The following is a 17,048-nucleotide window of genomic DNA, read 5'->3' on the forward strand; positions in this document are numbered from 1 at the left end:
TCATCTCTCTGTGTTCTGCTTCCATTTGGTTTACCAGTTTGTCCAGTTTCTTGTTCACACGTGCGTTCTCCTCCCGGTATTGCTCTATTATTCTTTCTTGCATTTGGTTCTTGTTCTCTAGAGCTTCCACTTTGGAGGTTAGATTGTTGATTAGTACCTGCATGGGAGCCATTGTGGCCTTCAGTGTTTCTTCTAATCGTGCTTCTAATCTTGCTTCCATTTCCCTCGGATCTCGTTTCGTTATTGGGTGGTCATCATCTTGAAGGGGAGTTACCATCTTAGCATTGTTTGCCATCTCCCTGGTTGGTGTCATCTCAGTCTCCCTGATAGTTTTGGTTTGAAGTTGGCTTGGCGTCCACTTGGGGTAGGGCGTGTGGTGGTTAGGAGTTGTGGCAGTGGTGATTCCTGAGTATTGTTGGGTTGCTGAGCTGATCAGGCTTTGGCTGGTGGCTTTTACAGAGCGTTTGGATTAGGTGGTCATTTGTGTCACTTCTAGCCTGTGTTTTAAGAACTTCTCTTGGGTTTTCTGTAGTTGCCGCCGAGGCTGGGGGGGAGGGCAGGTAAGCAGAGATGGTAGATTAACGGACAGACAGTTCATATAAGGGGAGGGGGGTTAGCAGGTAGAGATGCAAGAGATTAGAGGGGTGGGGCCAGGGGAAATATGTTTAGGAGGGGGTTGTATATACCCAAAAGGGGTACTGGGGTCCAGTTAAGGTGGAAATTGGGGTTGGGAGTGTGCTTAGAAACAGAGACAGAAAAATAGGCTATATGTAAAGGGTGGAGGGAGAAAAGGGAAGAAGAAGAAGAAGAAGAAGAAAGAAAGAAGAAGGGGGAGGTGGGGGGGAGAGGGGAGATTGGAGTAAAAGAGAAGAGAGAGAGAGAGACAAAAAGAGAGTTGAAAGAGAGAGGGGAGATAGTACAGTAATATCGGCGGTATTAGTTTGCAGCAGTAGTTTTAGCTATAGTATGAGGGGGGCAATTTATGATAGGGTGATATGAATGTGTGTATGTGTTTCCTTTAGGGGAAGGGGGGATGGAGAGAGGGAGGAGGGAGAGAAAAGGAGAGGAGGAGGGGGAAGGGTGGGAGAGGGAAGGAGAAGAAAAGAGGGGGAGAGGGGAGGAGGGAGGGAGGGTGAGCTGCTGCAATGGTATGGGGGAAAGTCTTATTTTAAAAGAGGGGGTGGGGGGAAAGGGCTCCCCTCTCAAAAACAAACTAACGGACAGGCTAAAAAGGGGGGGTTGATTTTAAAAAATAAAGGGGATAGAAAACAAAATTGGGGATGGAAAATGAAAGGTGGGATAAAGGGAAAAATGAGGAGGGGTGAAGAGAGAGAGGGGAGAGCAAAAAGGGAGAGAAAAATAAAAAGGGGGGAGTTGAGGGGGAGAGTATCAATAACAATAGCAGTGATATAGAGGGAAATTTTGTTTTAAAAGAGAGTGGTGGTCGTAGCTGGGGGTGAAAGATTCCCCCCTCAAGAACAAGCCAACAAATAGAAAAGAAAGGGCGTTAAAAAGAGAGAGGGGGAAAAATGTGTGGTTTTTTAAAAATAAAATAAAATAAAAAATAATATTTTCCCCTAATTATTGTTATTATTTTTTGTTTGTAAAAAAGTAATTAAAAATGTACGGGTAAAAATGACAATTAAAGGTAAAAAAAGGGGGGGGTTGTCTTTAGATAGATAGAGCTTTTTATTTTTATTTTTTTAAAAAATGAGTAAAGTATAGGTAAAAGAGGATAGGTAAAAGAGAGTGGAAAGTCTGGGGCGAAGTGGCAGTCCCAGGAAATGGCCTGTGATGGTTCAGGGCTGTTTTCTGGGTACTGCCATTTTAATTCTTAAGAGGGGAGTTTGAGGTGAAAATAAAATGAGGTTTAAATTGAGGGTGTGTGTGTGTGTGGAGAAGGGTGTCTTTAAATAGTGTGTAGAAAAGATAGAAATAAAAATAAAGATTCAAATAAAGGGTGGCTGCAGCAGCAGTGGCCCCTCTTTTAAAAAGAAAAATGATAAAAGTAGGTATATGGGGGGGGGGGATAAAAAAAGAATTTCTTTTAAAAAGGGGGGAAGGGAGAGGGGTAGGAAGGGGTTAAAAAAGGAAAAGAAGGGGGTAGTTTCTTCCTTTCTGCGATCTCCTTTGTCATGCGGCTTTGCATGGAGGGGTAGGCTCCGGTCGGCTCAGCCACGTGTTTTTTCGGAGCCTCTTTTGCTTTCCCGTGCTCACCTACCTCCCCTCTTCTTTGTCGGCAGAGATGGGGGCAGCAGCGGTAAAGTAAAGTTAGGGCTCCTTTTTCTTTCTTTTTCTTCTTCTTTCCCCCTTTTCTTTTTCTCCCTCTCTGCGTTAGCTCCACTGTCTTCCTGGATTTGGAGCTCCTCTCGGCTGTTGTGGGGGGTGGTTGGGTGCCTTTCCGGCTCAATCAAGGTTGTGGGGGGGTGTTTTGGCTCCTTTGAAAGACGCCCCAGGCACCCCCGATTCCTCTCCGTTGGCAGTGTTGGCAGCAGAAGTCCTGGGAGCCCAGGAATCGGCCAGACAGAGACTTTTACTCTGGCTGGCTTCAGGAGCTCTTTTCTGCTGTTGCAGCCGCCATGCTGCCTCGCCGGAAGTCCCCTTGATGCTTGTTTTTTTGAGAAGGGACTCTTACGGTCACAAAGAAATGATTTTCAGTGCAGCTCCATAACACTGATTGCGCCCTCACACTACCCCTTTTTGTGTGGGGATTTGGATCCAGAAAAGGAGCAGACAGGGAAAGGTTAAGCAGAATCCCACCCACCCGCTGCACAACCCTTAGGTGTGCTCAGCCTTCACCTGCTTCATGACTCCACCTTGCATGAGAAGGCAGGATGGAGCTCCAGGAAACAGGAAGTGGTCCTTCAATCAGCCAGGACATCTCACCATCACAGACAGAGCCAGTCTCCTGCTGTGAAGTCAAGAGTGGCCCTGGGATGGCAGAGAGAGGAGGGGAAGGGGCCAGGGACAGAAGGAATGGCAGGGCTTCAGATGCTCCCTTGGACCCCTCCCCTGACACCAAGGGGAGCTCCTCTTCTGGGGCTGAAAGCATTGGCGTGGTTTGATTTTATCAGTATTGCAAGGAAGCATAGAAGGAAAGGTAAAGAACACCTATACAGTTTATTAAAGTATCTGTGATTTTTCCCCTGTGTGAGTTAGTTGATGTCTTCTAAGTGCTCCACTTTCACTGAAGCTCTTTCCACATTCAATACATTTAAATGGTTTCTCCCCTGTGTGAGTTTGTTGGTGTATTCTAAGTGATCCACTTCGACTGTAGCTCTTTCCACATTCAATACATTTAAATGGTTTCTCCCCTGTGTGAGTTTGTTGGTGTATTCTAAGTGATCCACTTTGACTGTAGCTCTTTCCACATTCAATACATTTAAATGGTTTCTCCCCTGTGTGAGTTTGTTGGTGTATTCTAAGTGATCCACTTTGACTGTAGCTCTTTCCACATTCAATACATTTAAATGGTTTCTCCCCTGTGTGAGTTCGTTGATGTATTCTAAGGTTTCCATAATGACTGAAGCTCTTTCCACATTCAATACATTTAAATGGTTTTTCCCCTGTGTGAGTTTGTTGGTGTATTCTAAGTGCTTCATTTTGACGGCAGCTCTTTCCACATTCCATACATTGAAACGGTTTCTCCCTTGTGTGAGTTCGCTGATGTATTCTAAGTATCCCACTTGTACTGAAGCTCTTTCCACATTCAACACATTTAAATGGTTTCTCCCCTGTGTGAGTTTGTTGGTGTATTCTAAGTTTCCCACTTGTACTGAAGCTCTTTCCACATTCAACACATTTAAATGGTTTCTCCCCTGTGTGAGTTTGTTGGTGTACTCTAAGTGTATCATTTCGACTGAAGCTCTTTCCACATTCAATACATCTAAATGGTTTCTCCCCCGTGTGAGTTCGTTGATGTTTTCTAAGGTATCCACTTTCACTGAAGCTCTTTCCACACTCAAAACATTCAAATAGTTTCTCCCCTGTGTGAGTTCGTTGATGTTTTCTAAGGTATACACTTTCACTGAAGCTCTTTCCACACTCAAAACATTCAAATAGTTTCTCCCCTGTGTGAGTTCGTTGGTGTCTTCTAAGTGCTCCACTTTCACTGAAGCTCTTTCCACACTCAAAACATTCAAATGGTTTCTCCCCTGTGTGAATTCTTTGGTGTATTCTAAGATTTCCACTATCACTAAAGCTCTTACCACACTCCATACATTTAAATGGTTTCTCCCCTGTGTGAGTTTGTTGGTGTATTCTAAGTGTATCATTTCGACTGAAGCTCTTTCCACATTCAATACATTTAAATGGTTTCTCCCCTGTGTGAGCTCGTCGGTGTATTCTAAGTGTTCCACTTCGACTGAAGCTCTTTCCACAATCCACACATTCAAATGGTTTCTCCCCCTTATGAATTCGTTGGTGTACTCTAAGTGTTTGACTTTCATTGAAGCTCTTTTCACATTCAATGCATTTAAATGGTTTCTCCCCTGTGTGAGTTCGTTGGTGTATTCTAAGTTTCGCAGTTGTACTGAAGCTCTTTCCACATTCAATACATTTAAATGGTTTCTCCCCTGTATGAGTTTGTTGGTGTATTCTAAGTATATCATTTCGACCGAAGCTCTTTCCACAATCCACACATTCAAATGGTTTTTCCCCGGTGTGAGTTTGTTGATGTAATCTAAGCGCCCCACTTCGACTGAAGCTCTTATCGCACTCCCTACATTCAAATGGTTTCTCCCCTGTGTGAGTTCGTTGGTGTATTCGAAGTTTTCCACTTTCACTGAAGCTCTTTCCACATGCCGTACATTCAAATAGTTTCTTTCTTTTGTGACTTTTTTGTTGTATCCTCAATTTCTTTGTTTTCCCCCATAAATTCACATGTGGCTTCATAGAATTCTGACTTTCATCTTCCTCACCTGTTTGGGAGTCTGGGAGGAAAGAGAATCCTGTTAGACTTTCAAGAAAGACAAAAAGGGAACTGAACCCAATTCAATCCGAATCTGTACCTTCTCTCATTTTAACACCTTCATTCTCCACTATCCTCTCTAGGTTCCAAATTTTATGAAAGCTGATGAGATAGTGGCAGGAGCAACACATGATCACTCCATTCACACTTAATAAAGCACCATCGTTTTATAATACAGATCTATGGTGGAATTGGCTTATTAGACACATCTATTTTTTCTTTCTGAAGTGAAGAAATGATCTCAGGCTCAAGTAACAGTATTTCCCTTGTGAATTAAATAAAACTTAAGTGCTACATGTAACTGTAAAAATATTGCAATATATTGGAACCTAAGAAGAGCCTGCTGGATCAGGCAAAGGCCCACCTAGTCCGGCATCCTCTTCTCACAGAGGCCAACCAGATGCCTGTGGGAAACCGGCAAGCAGGATTGGAGCACAAGAGTCTTCTCTGCCTTCGTGTGCTTTCCAGAAACTAGTATCAAGAAGCATTATTGCCTACGACCGTGAGGGCAGAGCAGAGACGTCAGTCTTATCCTTTTCTTCAAGCTATCCATATTGCTGGCCGTCACTGTCTCCTGTAGGATAGATTCCATTGATGAACTTCGCTTCTGTTTATTCATCTTTTGCAGCCCTTAAAGGCAGATAAATGTATTATGGCCTAAGCTTTTGTGGGGTGCAGTCTGACAAAGTGGACTCTTGACCAGGAAAGCTGGTGCCACTATAAACCTCTGAGTCTCTTTGTTGGCTTTGTGTACTTATTTTGAAATTTGCACCAAGGTTGTACCACAGTATCTCCATGGAAGCTCAGGGACGGACAAAATTAGAGGGTGTCAGCTCCGTCAATCTCAAGCCTCTTGTGCCTCCGCTGACAGAGCCTGAGAACGCAAGAGATGGGATTTGGTTGGAATGTGAAGCAGGGGAGGAGCAGCCAAGCTGCAGCAGGAGCAAAGAACAAAGAGCAGGAAGAGGGGGTGATGGGGGGTGGGGGCACAGAGAGTTATCTCCAGTTTGAGCTCTGACACAGAGCCCCCGAAATAGCCTGTCCAAAAAATCGTAGGCTCGAGAGAATCTGCGAGAAGAGGGGGAAAGAAAGCGAAAGTGGGGCCTTCTTTGCTGGAGGACTCGGCAACTGCAAGCTGGGATGAACAGGCCGAAGACTGAGCTCCACAGTGATTTATGAGTTTGAGACAATTACTACTGGAGTTGTCTCATGTCTGTGCGGGAGAACCAAGCCATTACACAGGGGTGCTAAAATTATTTTCCCACTCACTCACTCACTCACTCACTCACACAAACAACCCCAGTCTGTAAGATTGGCAAGTTTACACAGTTTGCTTATAATACCAGCCGCTCTTAGACTTTATATGCCCAATCCTAAATGCAGAGCCTCCAGCCACAGGAATTGTGTATCATGATAACTGGTCCTTTGTCCCTTAACCCCACCAAACTGGGGAGGTGCATGCATCTATTGTGTTTTGATGCTGGTGGAATGTATCATTGTGACCCCATCTATAAAAAATAAGAGTAATAGAAACAATTTAAATACATCAATTATAAATAATTATGCGAAGCATTTCATTCCCCTTCACCCATTTTTCAGGATTGGTGTGCAACATCATTTTCATCAATTATTCCTGCCGTTGAAATAACACCTAAGATTTCAAAGCCTGGAGGAAGAAAATCTGCCCCCACTACTTTAGGAAAAGGATTCAAGCAACAAAGAGCTGCTTTGGAGAAGGCCTCACCCCTTCCTTCTTCCTGTCAGGAACTTCCTTCCATTTGTCTCCTCTCCATCTTTTCCTCTTTCTCCCTCCACCATCCATCTATCCCTGTCCCCATCTCCTCTCCCCTGGAACTCACCAGATTTCTCCAAGGGTCCTGGGAGGGAATCCTCAGAGGTTGTGGGGAGGGATGCGGGAGACAGCCTGACCAGGTCAAGCGTCCATCTTCCTCCTTCCATCCTGGCCAGGGTTGCAGGTTCAGCTTCCTGAGGAGCGCAGAATCCAGAGCAAGTTGCAGCTTCCTGGGAGGGAGGGAAGAAGAAGAAGCCAAGGGAGTCTGAGAGCCCCTGCAGGGATTCTCCTGCCCAAGACATTCAGCTGCCCCTGGAGAAGCCCCAATTGGGCACCCCCTAGTGGAAAAAAACCACTTATTGTATCCTTAAATTCTTCAGAGCACAAGGGGGTTTCTTCATTCCCGCAGCTCTAAAATTATACAAGGCCAAAACTTTGGCACAACTCCTCTATGGTTCCTTTTTGGGCCCGCCTTCCTCTGCTTTCTCCCCACTTGAGAGAGTTCAATCTAGACTTCTTAGACCTCTCCTCCAAGTCCCCAGATGTGTCTCAAACGCATGGGTTAGATTGGAAACGCGGATGATGAGAGTGGAGGCTAGCATCTGCCTAATAGCAATCTACAAATGGCTGACATTGAACCTGCTCCCCCGAGGGATAGCCCCATTGATCCTCTGTGACCAATTCTAGGCGGGCTGGCAGACTGCAGTCCTGAACACCCTCCAGAAACTGGGTTTTGCCACTCAAGCCCTTCTAAGTCTGGGCTTGGGCCAGGCAAAAGCTACGGTCAGGCAAAGAATATTAGACACTGAGAGACAGCAGGACTGTGCAAGGTGCCCCGACTATAGAATTGGAGAAATCGAGAGATATATAGCCGCACCGGCAGCATATCTCTTCTTTCTCGTATCTAGGGATACAAGAAGGGCCTTTACACTCGCCAGAAGCTCGGCTCTTCCCTCGCCGGTCCTGGATGAAGCCTTCAGAAGGGTCCTGTATGCTCAGAGACTTTGCACCTGTCCATTGGGAGAGATAGGAAGCCCAGAACACTTGTTCTTTAAATGTCCCTTTTATGAAGAGGCACGTAGTAAGATCATGGATCCCCTACTGGTGAGGCTAGCCGACCTCCCGCAAAAGCAAAAATTTGACCTTTTGCTGTTGGGCAAAGATCAGAAGATGACCTAGATGGTCACCAGATTCTGTGTACATTTTTGTAGGCGCAGACCATCGCCCAACTCAAAATAGTCCGACATGAAAAGCCCCAAACATGGTTCCATGGGTGACTCTGAGACAACTCCCTGGGACAGTTTATTGTTGTACATTGTTTCTAAATTTAGCGTTGAACATTGTTTTAATTGTCTGTTTTAACCATATTTGCACAGCAGTTTCTAATGTTTTGAGTGTCCTCTATTTAAGAGGCTTCTACTCTGAAGTCTCTTATAGTTGTTTTAACTGCGAGTCTTTTAGTTCTTATGCTCTTACAGTTGTTTTAACTGTGTGTCTTTGTTTGTTTTTAGTTCTTATCTGTTTTAATTATCAGTTTTTTTATCCATCCATTATCTGTGTTTAATCTTGTATTTTATTTAGATGTTTTATCCTATGCGTTTCCATGTCCTAATTTGCTCTAACAATTATTGGTTAAAAAAATCCTAACTGCTATTTTATCTATATGCTTTTTTAATCCTGGTCTGTGACCGTAATAAAGTTCATTCACAAGCGGGAACCCCCTTCCCAAGAGCCTCCACCCATTTTCAAACACCTTTGGCAATTTCTTTCACCTGCCTGTCCCACCTCCCTTCCTAAGGCTGGCATGGTATGCACATTAGTGGACTGAGAGGAGATCCCTTGGAACTTAAGAGTTAATCTTTAAAGGACTGCTCTGAATACATGGGTGGCCCTTGCATGGAGAAGAAGGAAGCCTCTTGCTTGCATCCGGACCCCCTGGCAGAGGCGGTGGATCCGCCCACCTGCCCCTCTTCCCTCACTGCCTCCTCCACTGTCCTCCTGCCCTGCAAACACCCTTTGCTCTTGTTCCTCAGGGGAGAGAGGCGGCTGGTGGAAAGAGCCTTCAAACCCATCCGTTTCTTCCTCTGCTCCCCCTCCTGTCCTTTTGGGAAACAGAAACTTTGGTCAGGAGTAAACAACTTAGATGGCAAGTTCCCAAGATAAGCACTTTAGAGCACTGCTTGCTCCTACTATGTGTGGGAGCACTTTTATAACTCCTGTTGGCTCTGCGAGCTTCAGCTTGTCCCAGCCTGCTCCCTCCCTCCCTATCAGCTGCCCGGTCAAGGTTGCCAGAGAGGAGAGAACGCTGCTGTCTGAACTGAGAGCAGAGAGAGAAGAGGTCTAAAGACAGAACTGTGAACTGCTTACCCGACCAACGGTGTCTGGAGAAGGAGGGTAAGGAGAGACACGACTGTGAGCCCTGCTTTGAGACTGGCCCATAGACACCCAGCTCTGCTGAACACAGAGAAAGATAAAGCTTGGAGATTCGGGGGTTAACTGAACTGACTGACCCCCGCCCAGCTGGGGGGCTGTGTGAACTAGCTGGGGACAGCATTCCTGCTTCGCAGCTGAAGAGGAAGTGCAGTAGCTGGAAAGACTCTTCATTTTAACAAACTGCTCTGAGGAGACCAGCATTTATACTCTCAGAGACTCCTGGTGAAGGCATCCTGAGTTTTTTACAGGAAGTCTTTAATCTACACAATAACTCTACAACAGTGTATCGGATAGTAATAATAATAATAATAATAATTTATTATTTATACCCCGCCCATCTGGCTGGGCCTCCCCAGCCACTCTGGGCGGCTTCCATAAAAACCAAAAATACAGTAAAATATCACACGTTAAAAACTTCCCTGAACAGGGCTGCCTTAAGATGTCTTCTGAATGTCAGGTAGTTGTTTATCTCTTTGACATCTGCTGGAAGGGCATTCCACAGGGCGGGCGCCACTACCGAGAAGGCTCTCTGCCTGGTTCCCTGTAGCTTTGCTTCTCGCAATGAGGGAACCGCCAGAAGGCCCTCGGCGCTAGACCTCAGCGTCCGGGCAGAATGATGGGGGTGGAGACGCTCCTTCAGGTATACTGGACCGAGGCCGTTTAGGGCTTTAAAGGTCAGCACCAACACTTTGAATTGTGCTCGGAAACGTACTGGGAGCCAATGTAGGTCTTTCAAGACCGGTGTTATATGGTCTCGGCGGCTGCCCCCAGTCACCAGTCTAGCTGCTGCATTCTGGATTAGTTGTAGTTTCCGAGTCACCTTCAAAGGTAGCCCCACGTAGAGCGCATTGCAGTAATCCAAGCGGGAGATAACCAGAGCATGCACCACTCTGGCGAGACAGTCCGCAGGCAGATAGGGTCTCAGCCTACGTACCAGATGGAGCTGGTAAACAGCTGCCCTGGACACAGATTTGACCTGTGCCTCCATGGACAGCTGTGAGTCCAAAATGACTCCCAGGCTGCGCACCTGGTCCTTCAGGGGCACAGTTACCCCATTCAGGACCAGGGAATCCTCCACACCTGCCCGCCTCCTGTCCCCCAAAAACAGTACTTCTGTCTTGTCAGGATTCAACCTCAATCTGTTAGCCGCCATCCATCCTCCAACCGCCTCCAGACACTCACACAGGACCTTCACCGCCCTCACTGGTTCTGATTTAAAAGAGAGGTAGAGCTGGGTATCATCCGCATACTGATGAACACCCAGCCCAAACCTCCTGATGATCTCTCCCAGCGGCTGCATATAAATGTTGAAAAGCATGGGGGAGAGGACAGAACCCTGAGGCACCCCACAAGTGAGAGCCCAGGGGTCTGAACACTCATCCCCCACCACCACTTTCTGAACACGGCCCAGGAGGAAGGAGCGGAACCACTGTATGACAGTGCCCCCAGCTCCCAGCCCCTCAAGACGGTCCAGAAGGATGTTATGGTCGATGGTATCAAACGCCGCTGAGAGATCCAGCAGAACTAGGAAACAGCTCTCACCTTTGTCTCTAGCCCGCCGGAGATCATCAAGGACCCTCTGGAGGTTTGGAATACCGGCTTCAGCAAGATATCGTTCTGTGCCCTGCCTTATGTGGTAGGCCTCTGAAAGACTGCTTAGAAGGAATCAGTGAACCAGCCCACAGAAAGTTTCCCTTCTGGGGCTCTTGGATATCCTTTGTTCAGTATAGGGCGGTGGGAGATGGCCTCTAAAGACTAAGCTAGGGCCCGAAATACAAGGTTATCATAGCTGTACATGCGCTATAGCCAAACTCCACTATTATCCTTTTCCAGCTGCACATAAATTGCCTAAATAAGGCAATTTTAACTTTAATGTAGCCGTTTTATTACTGCTGTCCCTTTGGCAGCATCGTTTTATTATTATATTCTGACTAGGTTGCAGCATCTGTGAAACAGTGCTGGTCGCATGATTGAGGTGAAAACTACAGGCTTAGGACAATCGCCAAGATCTAAAAGCAGAGAACTCAAAATAGAGAAATATACTGAGGCTGTTGATGAGCACATCAGGAAGCTGCTGCAGAGAGCAGGTGGGAATATAGTTTGATATCCCCACTTGCCCCCCAATTTAAGGCAGTCGCACCTGGGGTAAACTGCCCTCTCTCTATATCAAGACAACTTTTACCATGGTTTTTACTAGAAGAACATATAAGGAGTTGGGTATACTGCCTGACTCGGCAATCAGCCCCCCGGGCCCTGGTAAAAGACAAAGCAAAATTACAAATTACTTTCCTAAGATGGAGGAGGGTAAGAGTCCACAAAAAGAGTTAATTCTTGAGGAAGTAATACCCCCCTCTCTTACTGTTCTTGATTGGACGTCTTATTTTAAAGAGACATATCAAGGTACTGGAAATATTAACTTCCCCATGCAGCCTAGCGCAAGAACTAGCTTCAGCCGAGGAACTTCAGGAGGGAAATACCTCTATTACTAAGGAACAGCTGCCCACGGAAGAAATTACATCAACCCATCAAAACCAGATATCTATTCCAAAATACTCTCAAACAGAATTGAGTGACGACCGCCCTTTGGATTGTTGTTGTTGTTGTTGTTTAGTCGTTTAGTCGTGTCCGACTCTTCGTGACCCCATGGACCAGAGCACGCCAGGCACCTCTGTCCTCCACTACCTCCTGCAGTTTGGTCAAACTCATGCTGGTAACCTCGAAAACACTATCCAACCATCTCGTCCTCTGTCGCCCCCTTCTCCTTGTGCCCTCCATCTTTCCCAGCATCAGTGTCTTCTCCAGGGACTCTTCTCTTCTCATGAGGTGGCCAAAGTACTGGAGCCTCAGCTTCACGATCTGTCCTTCCAGTGAGCACTCCGGGCTGATTTCCTTAAGAATGGATGCGTTTGATCTTCTTGCAGTCCATGGGACTCTCAAGAGTCTCCTCCAGCACCATAATTCAAAAGCATCAATTCTTCGGCGATCAGCCTTCTTTATGGTCCAGCTCTCACTTCCATACATCACTACTGGGAAAACCATGGCTTTAACTATACGGACCTTTGTTGGCAAGGTGACGTCTCTACTTCTCAAGATGCTATCTAGGCCTGTCATTGCCCTTCTCCCAAGAAGCAGGCGTCTTTTAATTTCGTGGCTGCTGTCACCATCTGCAGTGATCATGGAGCCCAAGAAAGTAAAATCTCTCACTGCTTCCATTTCTTCCCCTTCTATTTGCCAGGAGGTGATGGGACCAGTGGCCATGATCTTCGTTTTTTTGATGTTGAGCTTCAGACCATATTTTGCGCTCTCCTCTTTCACCCTCATTAAAAGGTTCTTTAATTCCTCCTCACTTTCTGCCATCAAGGTTGTGCCATCTGCATATCTGAGGTTGTTGATATTTCTTCTGGCAATCTTAATTCCAGCTTGGGATTCATCCAGCCCAGCCTTTCGCATGATGTATTCTGCATATAAATTAAATAAGCAGGGAGATAAAATACAGCCTTGTCGTACTCCTTTCCCAATTTTGAACCAATCATTTGCTCCATATCCAGTTCTAACTGTAGCTTCTTGTCCCACATAGAGATTTCTCAGGAGACAGATGAGGTGATCAGGCACTCCCATTTCTTGAAGAACTTGCCATAGTTTGCTGTGGTCGACACAGTCAAAGGCTTTTGCATAGTCAATGAAGCAGAAGTAGATGTCTTTCTGGAACTCTCTAGCTTTCTCCATAATCCAGCGCATGTTTGCAATTTGGTCTCTGGTTCCTCTGCCTCTTCTAAATCCAGCTTGCACTTCTGGGAGTTCTCTATCCACATACTGCTTGAGCCTTCCTTGTAGAATTTTAAGCATAACCTTGCTAGCGTGTGAAATGAGTGCAATTGTGCGGTAGTTGGAACATTCTTTGGCACTGCCCTTCTTTGGGATTGGGATGTAGACTGATCTTCTCCAATCTTCTGGCCACTGCTGAGTTTTCCAAATTTGCTGGCATATTGAGTGTAGCACCTTAACAGCATCATCTTTTAAAATTTTAAATAGTTCAGCTGGAATACCATCACTTCCACTGGCCTTGTTATTTGCAGTGCTTTCTAAGGTCCATTTGACTTCACTTTCCAGGATGTCTGGCTCAAGGTCAGCAACCACACTACCTGGGGTGCACGAGACATCCATATCTTTCTGGTATAATTCCTCTGTGTATTCTTGCCACCTCTTCTTGATGTCTTCTGCTTCTGTTAGGTCCTTACCACTTTTGTCCTTTATTATGGTAATCTTTGTACGAAATGTTCCTTTCATATCTCCAATTTTCTTGAACAGATCTCTGGTTCTTCCCATTCTGTTGTTTTCCTCTATTTCTTTGCATTGCTCGTTTAAGAAGGCCTTCTTATCTCTCCTTGCTATTCTTTGGAAATCTGCATTCAATTTCCAGTATCTTTCACTATCTCCCTCGCATTTTTCTTGCCTTCTCTCCCCCGCTATTTGTAAGGCCTCATTGGACAGCCACTTTGCTTTCTTGCATTTCCTTTTCATTGGGATGATTTTCGTTGCTGCCTCCTGTACAATGTTACGAGCCTCCATCCATAGTTCTTCAGGCACTCTGTCCACCAAATCTAAATCCTTAAACCTCTTCCTCACTTCCACTGTGTATTCATAAGGGATTTGACTTAGATTGTATCTTACCGGCCCAGTGGTTTTTCCTACTTTCTTCAGTTTAAGCTTGAATTTTGCTATAAGAAGCTGATGATCTGAGCCACAGTCAGCTCCAGGTCTTGTTTTTGCTGACTGTATAGAGCTTCTCCATCTTTGGCTGCAGAGAATATAATCAATCTGATTTCGATGATGCCCATCTGGTGATGTCCATGTGTAGAGTCGTCTCTTGTGTTGTTGGAAAAGCGTGTTTGTGATGACCAGCTTGTTCTCTTGACAGAACTCTATTAGCCTTTGCCCTGCTTCGTTTTGATCTCCAAGGCCAAACTTGCCAGTTGTTCCTTTTATCTCTTGCCTCCCTACTTTAGCATTCCAATCCCCTATAATGAGAAGAACATCCTTCTTTGGTGTCACTTCTATAAGGTGTTGTAAGTCTTCATAGAATTGGTCAATTTCAGTTTCTTCAGCACCAGTAGTTGGTGCATAAACTTGGGTTACTGTGATGTTAAAAGGTCTGCCTTGGATTCGTATCGAGATCATTCTATCGTTTTTGAGATTGCATCCCAGTACAGCTTTCGCCACTCTTTTGTTGACTATGAGGGCCACTCCATTTCTTTTACGGGTTTCTTGCCCACAGTAGTAGATGTGATGGTCATCCGAACTGAATTCGCCCATTCCCGTCCATTTTAGTTCACTGATGCCCAGGATGTCAATATTTATTCTTGCCAACTCATTTTTGACCACCTCCAACTTACCCAGGTTCATGGTTCTTACATTCCAGGTTCCTATGCAATATTTTTCTTTACAGCATTGGACTTTCCTTTCGCTTCCAGGCATATCTGCAACTGAGCGTCCTTTCGGCTTTGGCCCAGCCGCTTCATCAGCTCTGGATCTACTTGTACTTGCCCTCCGCTCTTCCCCAGTAGCATGTTGGACGCCTTCTGACCTGAGGGGCTCATCTTCCAGCGTCATAACTTTTATATGCCTGTTGTCTTTGTCCATGGAGTTTTCTTGGCAAGGATACTGGAGTGGCTTGCCGGTTCCTCCTCCAGGTGGATCACGTTTGGTCAAAACTCTCCACTATGACCTATTCATCTTGTGTGCCCTGCTCAGCGTAGTTCATAGCTTCTCTGAGTTCTTCAAGCCCCTTCGCCACGGCAAGGCAGTGATCCATGAAGGGGGCCCTTTGGATTATTCCCTAGTGTGATGGGATGATGAGCTGCTTGTGCGTAAAATCCTGATCCCTCAGAGTTTGGCTAAGTTCCCAAACCTCTGTCTGTGATGGAGCTCCTTAAGCGTGGCTCCATCAATCGCTCGTTGAATCGGACAGTGGGCGTTTACGGAACTTCTTCCAGCATAAAAGCTCCTTAACGGAAACACGTCTTCTGGACTCTCGGCGTGACAGTTTCCGCCGAGGAGTGGGTGTTCCTAGGGGAGGTCCTGAAACCCCCCCACTGTTCTCGCTAGAAGTATCTCTGAGCTCTCCCTCCGACTCACTTTCCCTTGGAACTCCACTTCTCCCCCTGCTGGTCCCCTCCTCCGCTGAGTGGTCTCTCTCACCCTCCATGAGCCCTTTCACCTCCTTCGTCTCAGATGACAGTTCCCTGACATCCACCTCCCCTCCAGGGCCCCCTTCACCCCCTTCCCTCCCCTCCTCTGCGGGAGGCGAGGGAGCAAAACCCCTGAAGGAACCTCCCTCATCTTCCGAAGTTTCGAACACTTCCCTCCACCTTTTGCTGTTCCCGGTTTCCAAGTACTCCTCCTCCTCGGAGTCGGTACCTCCTTCCAACTCCGATTCCCTGAATCCCTCCAGTTCCTCCTCATCGTCGGTGGTGCCAAAGTACTCCCTTCGGAACCTCGCTACTGGCTGAGGTTTCCTGGGGAACCTTTGGTGGAACGTTTCGATCAAGACCTCGTCATGGACCTCCTCTGCCTTCACCCAGGTGTTTTCTGACTCTGGTTCCCCTTCCCACGCGACCAAATACTCCACCTGATTCCCCTTCCACCTGGAGTCGATGATTTCCGCCACATAGTTGCGGCTTTCCCTTTCTTCTATGGCTGGCCCCCGTGTGGATACCCCTTCACCTTCCCCCCGGTATGGTGACAGTAATGACCTGTGGAATACTGGGTGCAGTTTCATGTGGTTCGGTAACCGGAGTCTGAAAGCCACTGGGTTGATCTGTTGGATGACCTCAAATGGTCCCAATCTTTTGGGTCTCAATTTCTTGCAACCCCCCTTGTACGGCAACCCTTGGGTTGATAGCCAGACCCGACTCCCCACCCTAATTGTTTCACCTTCCCTTCTGCTCTTGTCTGCCTGCCTCTTATATTCTTCTTTGGCCCTTTCTAAGTGGTGTTGGAGTTGACGATGGATCGCTTCCATTTCTTCTACAAAAAGTTCAGCGGCCGGAACACTCCATCTCTCTCCTCCTTCCCCTGGAAACGCCCTGGGGTGGCACCCATAATTAGCCAAAAATGGGTTCATCCCGGTGGACACATTCTCTGCATTATTGTAAGCAAATTCCGCTAGTGCCAACTTTTCGACCCAATCGTTTTCTCTGTCATTGACATAGCACCTCAGGTATTGTTGAAGGATACCGTTTGCCCTCTCCGCCTGCCCATTGGTCTCAGGGTGCCTGGCAGTCGAAAAGTTGACCTCTACGTGCAACAAGCTCATAAGCTTCCTCCAGAATCTGGACGTGAACTGTTTCCCTCTGTCGGACACCAGCCTCAAGGGGGCGCCATGCAGCCTAAAAATATGTTCTACAAACAATTTTGCTGTCTCTTCCGCCGTGACTGCATGTGAGCAAGCTACAAAGTGACCCATCTTAGTTAACTGGTCTACTACGACTAGTATGGCGGTTTTCCCCTGGGATTTGGGCAGATCAGTCATAAAATCTATCGACACCGCCTCCCACGGTCTTTCTGGTGTGGGTAACGGTTCTAATAAACCCGCTGGTGCCCGCCTTTCTCCTTTGGCTCTCTGGCATTGGTCACACCTTCTCACATACTCCCGTACATCCTCCCTCACCTTGGGCCACCAAAACTCCCTGGTCACCAACCACATGGTCTTGTGTTGCCCAAAATGCCCCGCTGTGGGATTGTCGTGCAACTGTTTGAGTACTCTCCCCCTCAATTCCCCTTCGGGTATATATAGTGCCCCTTTGTAATACAATGCCCCGTTTCTTTCTTCAAAACCTCCTGGGTCTTCTCCCT

General features: G+C 46.6%; 1 protein-coding gene and 1 long non-coding RNA gene across 16 annotated transcripts in view; one reads left to right on the plus strand and one right to left on the minus strand.

Annotated features, from left to right (window-relative positions):
* The first annotated feature begins 571 nt into the window (after positions 1-571).
* On the plus strand, positions 572-2,034 carry LOC310757457. The gene is made up of 3 exons (XR_014545226.1): positions 572-859; positions 896-939; positions 1,948-2,034. It is a non-coding gene; the product is annotated as an uncharacterized lncRNA (long non-coding RNA).
* A 979-nt stretch (positions 2,035-3,013) lies between these two features.
* Positions 3,014-17,048, minus strand: part of LOC310756526 (uncharacterized protein) — an 82,615-nt gene continuing 68,580 nt past the window's right edge. For 7 of the 15 annotated variants that reach the window (XM_083600754.1, XM_083600744.1, XM_083600755.1 and 4 more), the window contains one exon: positions 3,014-4,931. In XM_083600754.1, coding sequence (XP_083456880.1) covers positions 3,124-4,931 — 1,808 coding nt within the window. In that variant the 3' untranslated portion in view covers positions 3,014-3,123. Of the gene's footprint in view, positions 4,932-6,828; positions 8,966-17,048 lie in introns of all 15 variants that reach the window. The other 8 variants (XM_083600753.1, XM_083600750.1, XM_083600752.1 and 5 more) reach the window with 4 other exon arrangements.

Source organism: Podarcis filfolensis (genome assembly GCF_964270895.1).
Source record: "Podarcis filfolensis genome assembly, chromosome: 2".
NCBI classification, from domain to species: domain Eukaryota; kingdom Metazoa; phylum Chordata; class Lepidosauria; order Squamata; family Lacertidae; genus Podarcis; species Podarcis filfolensis.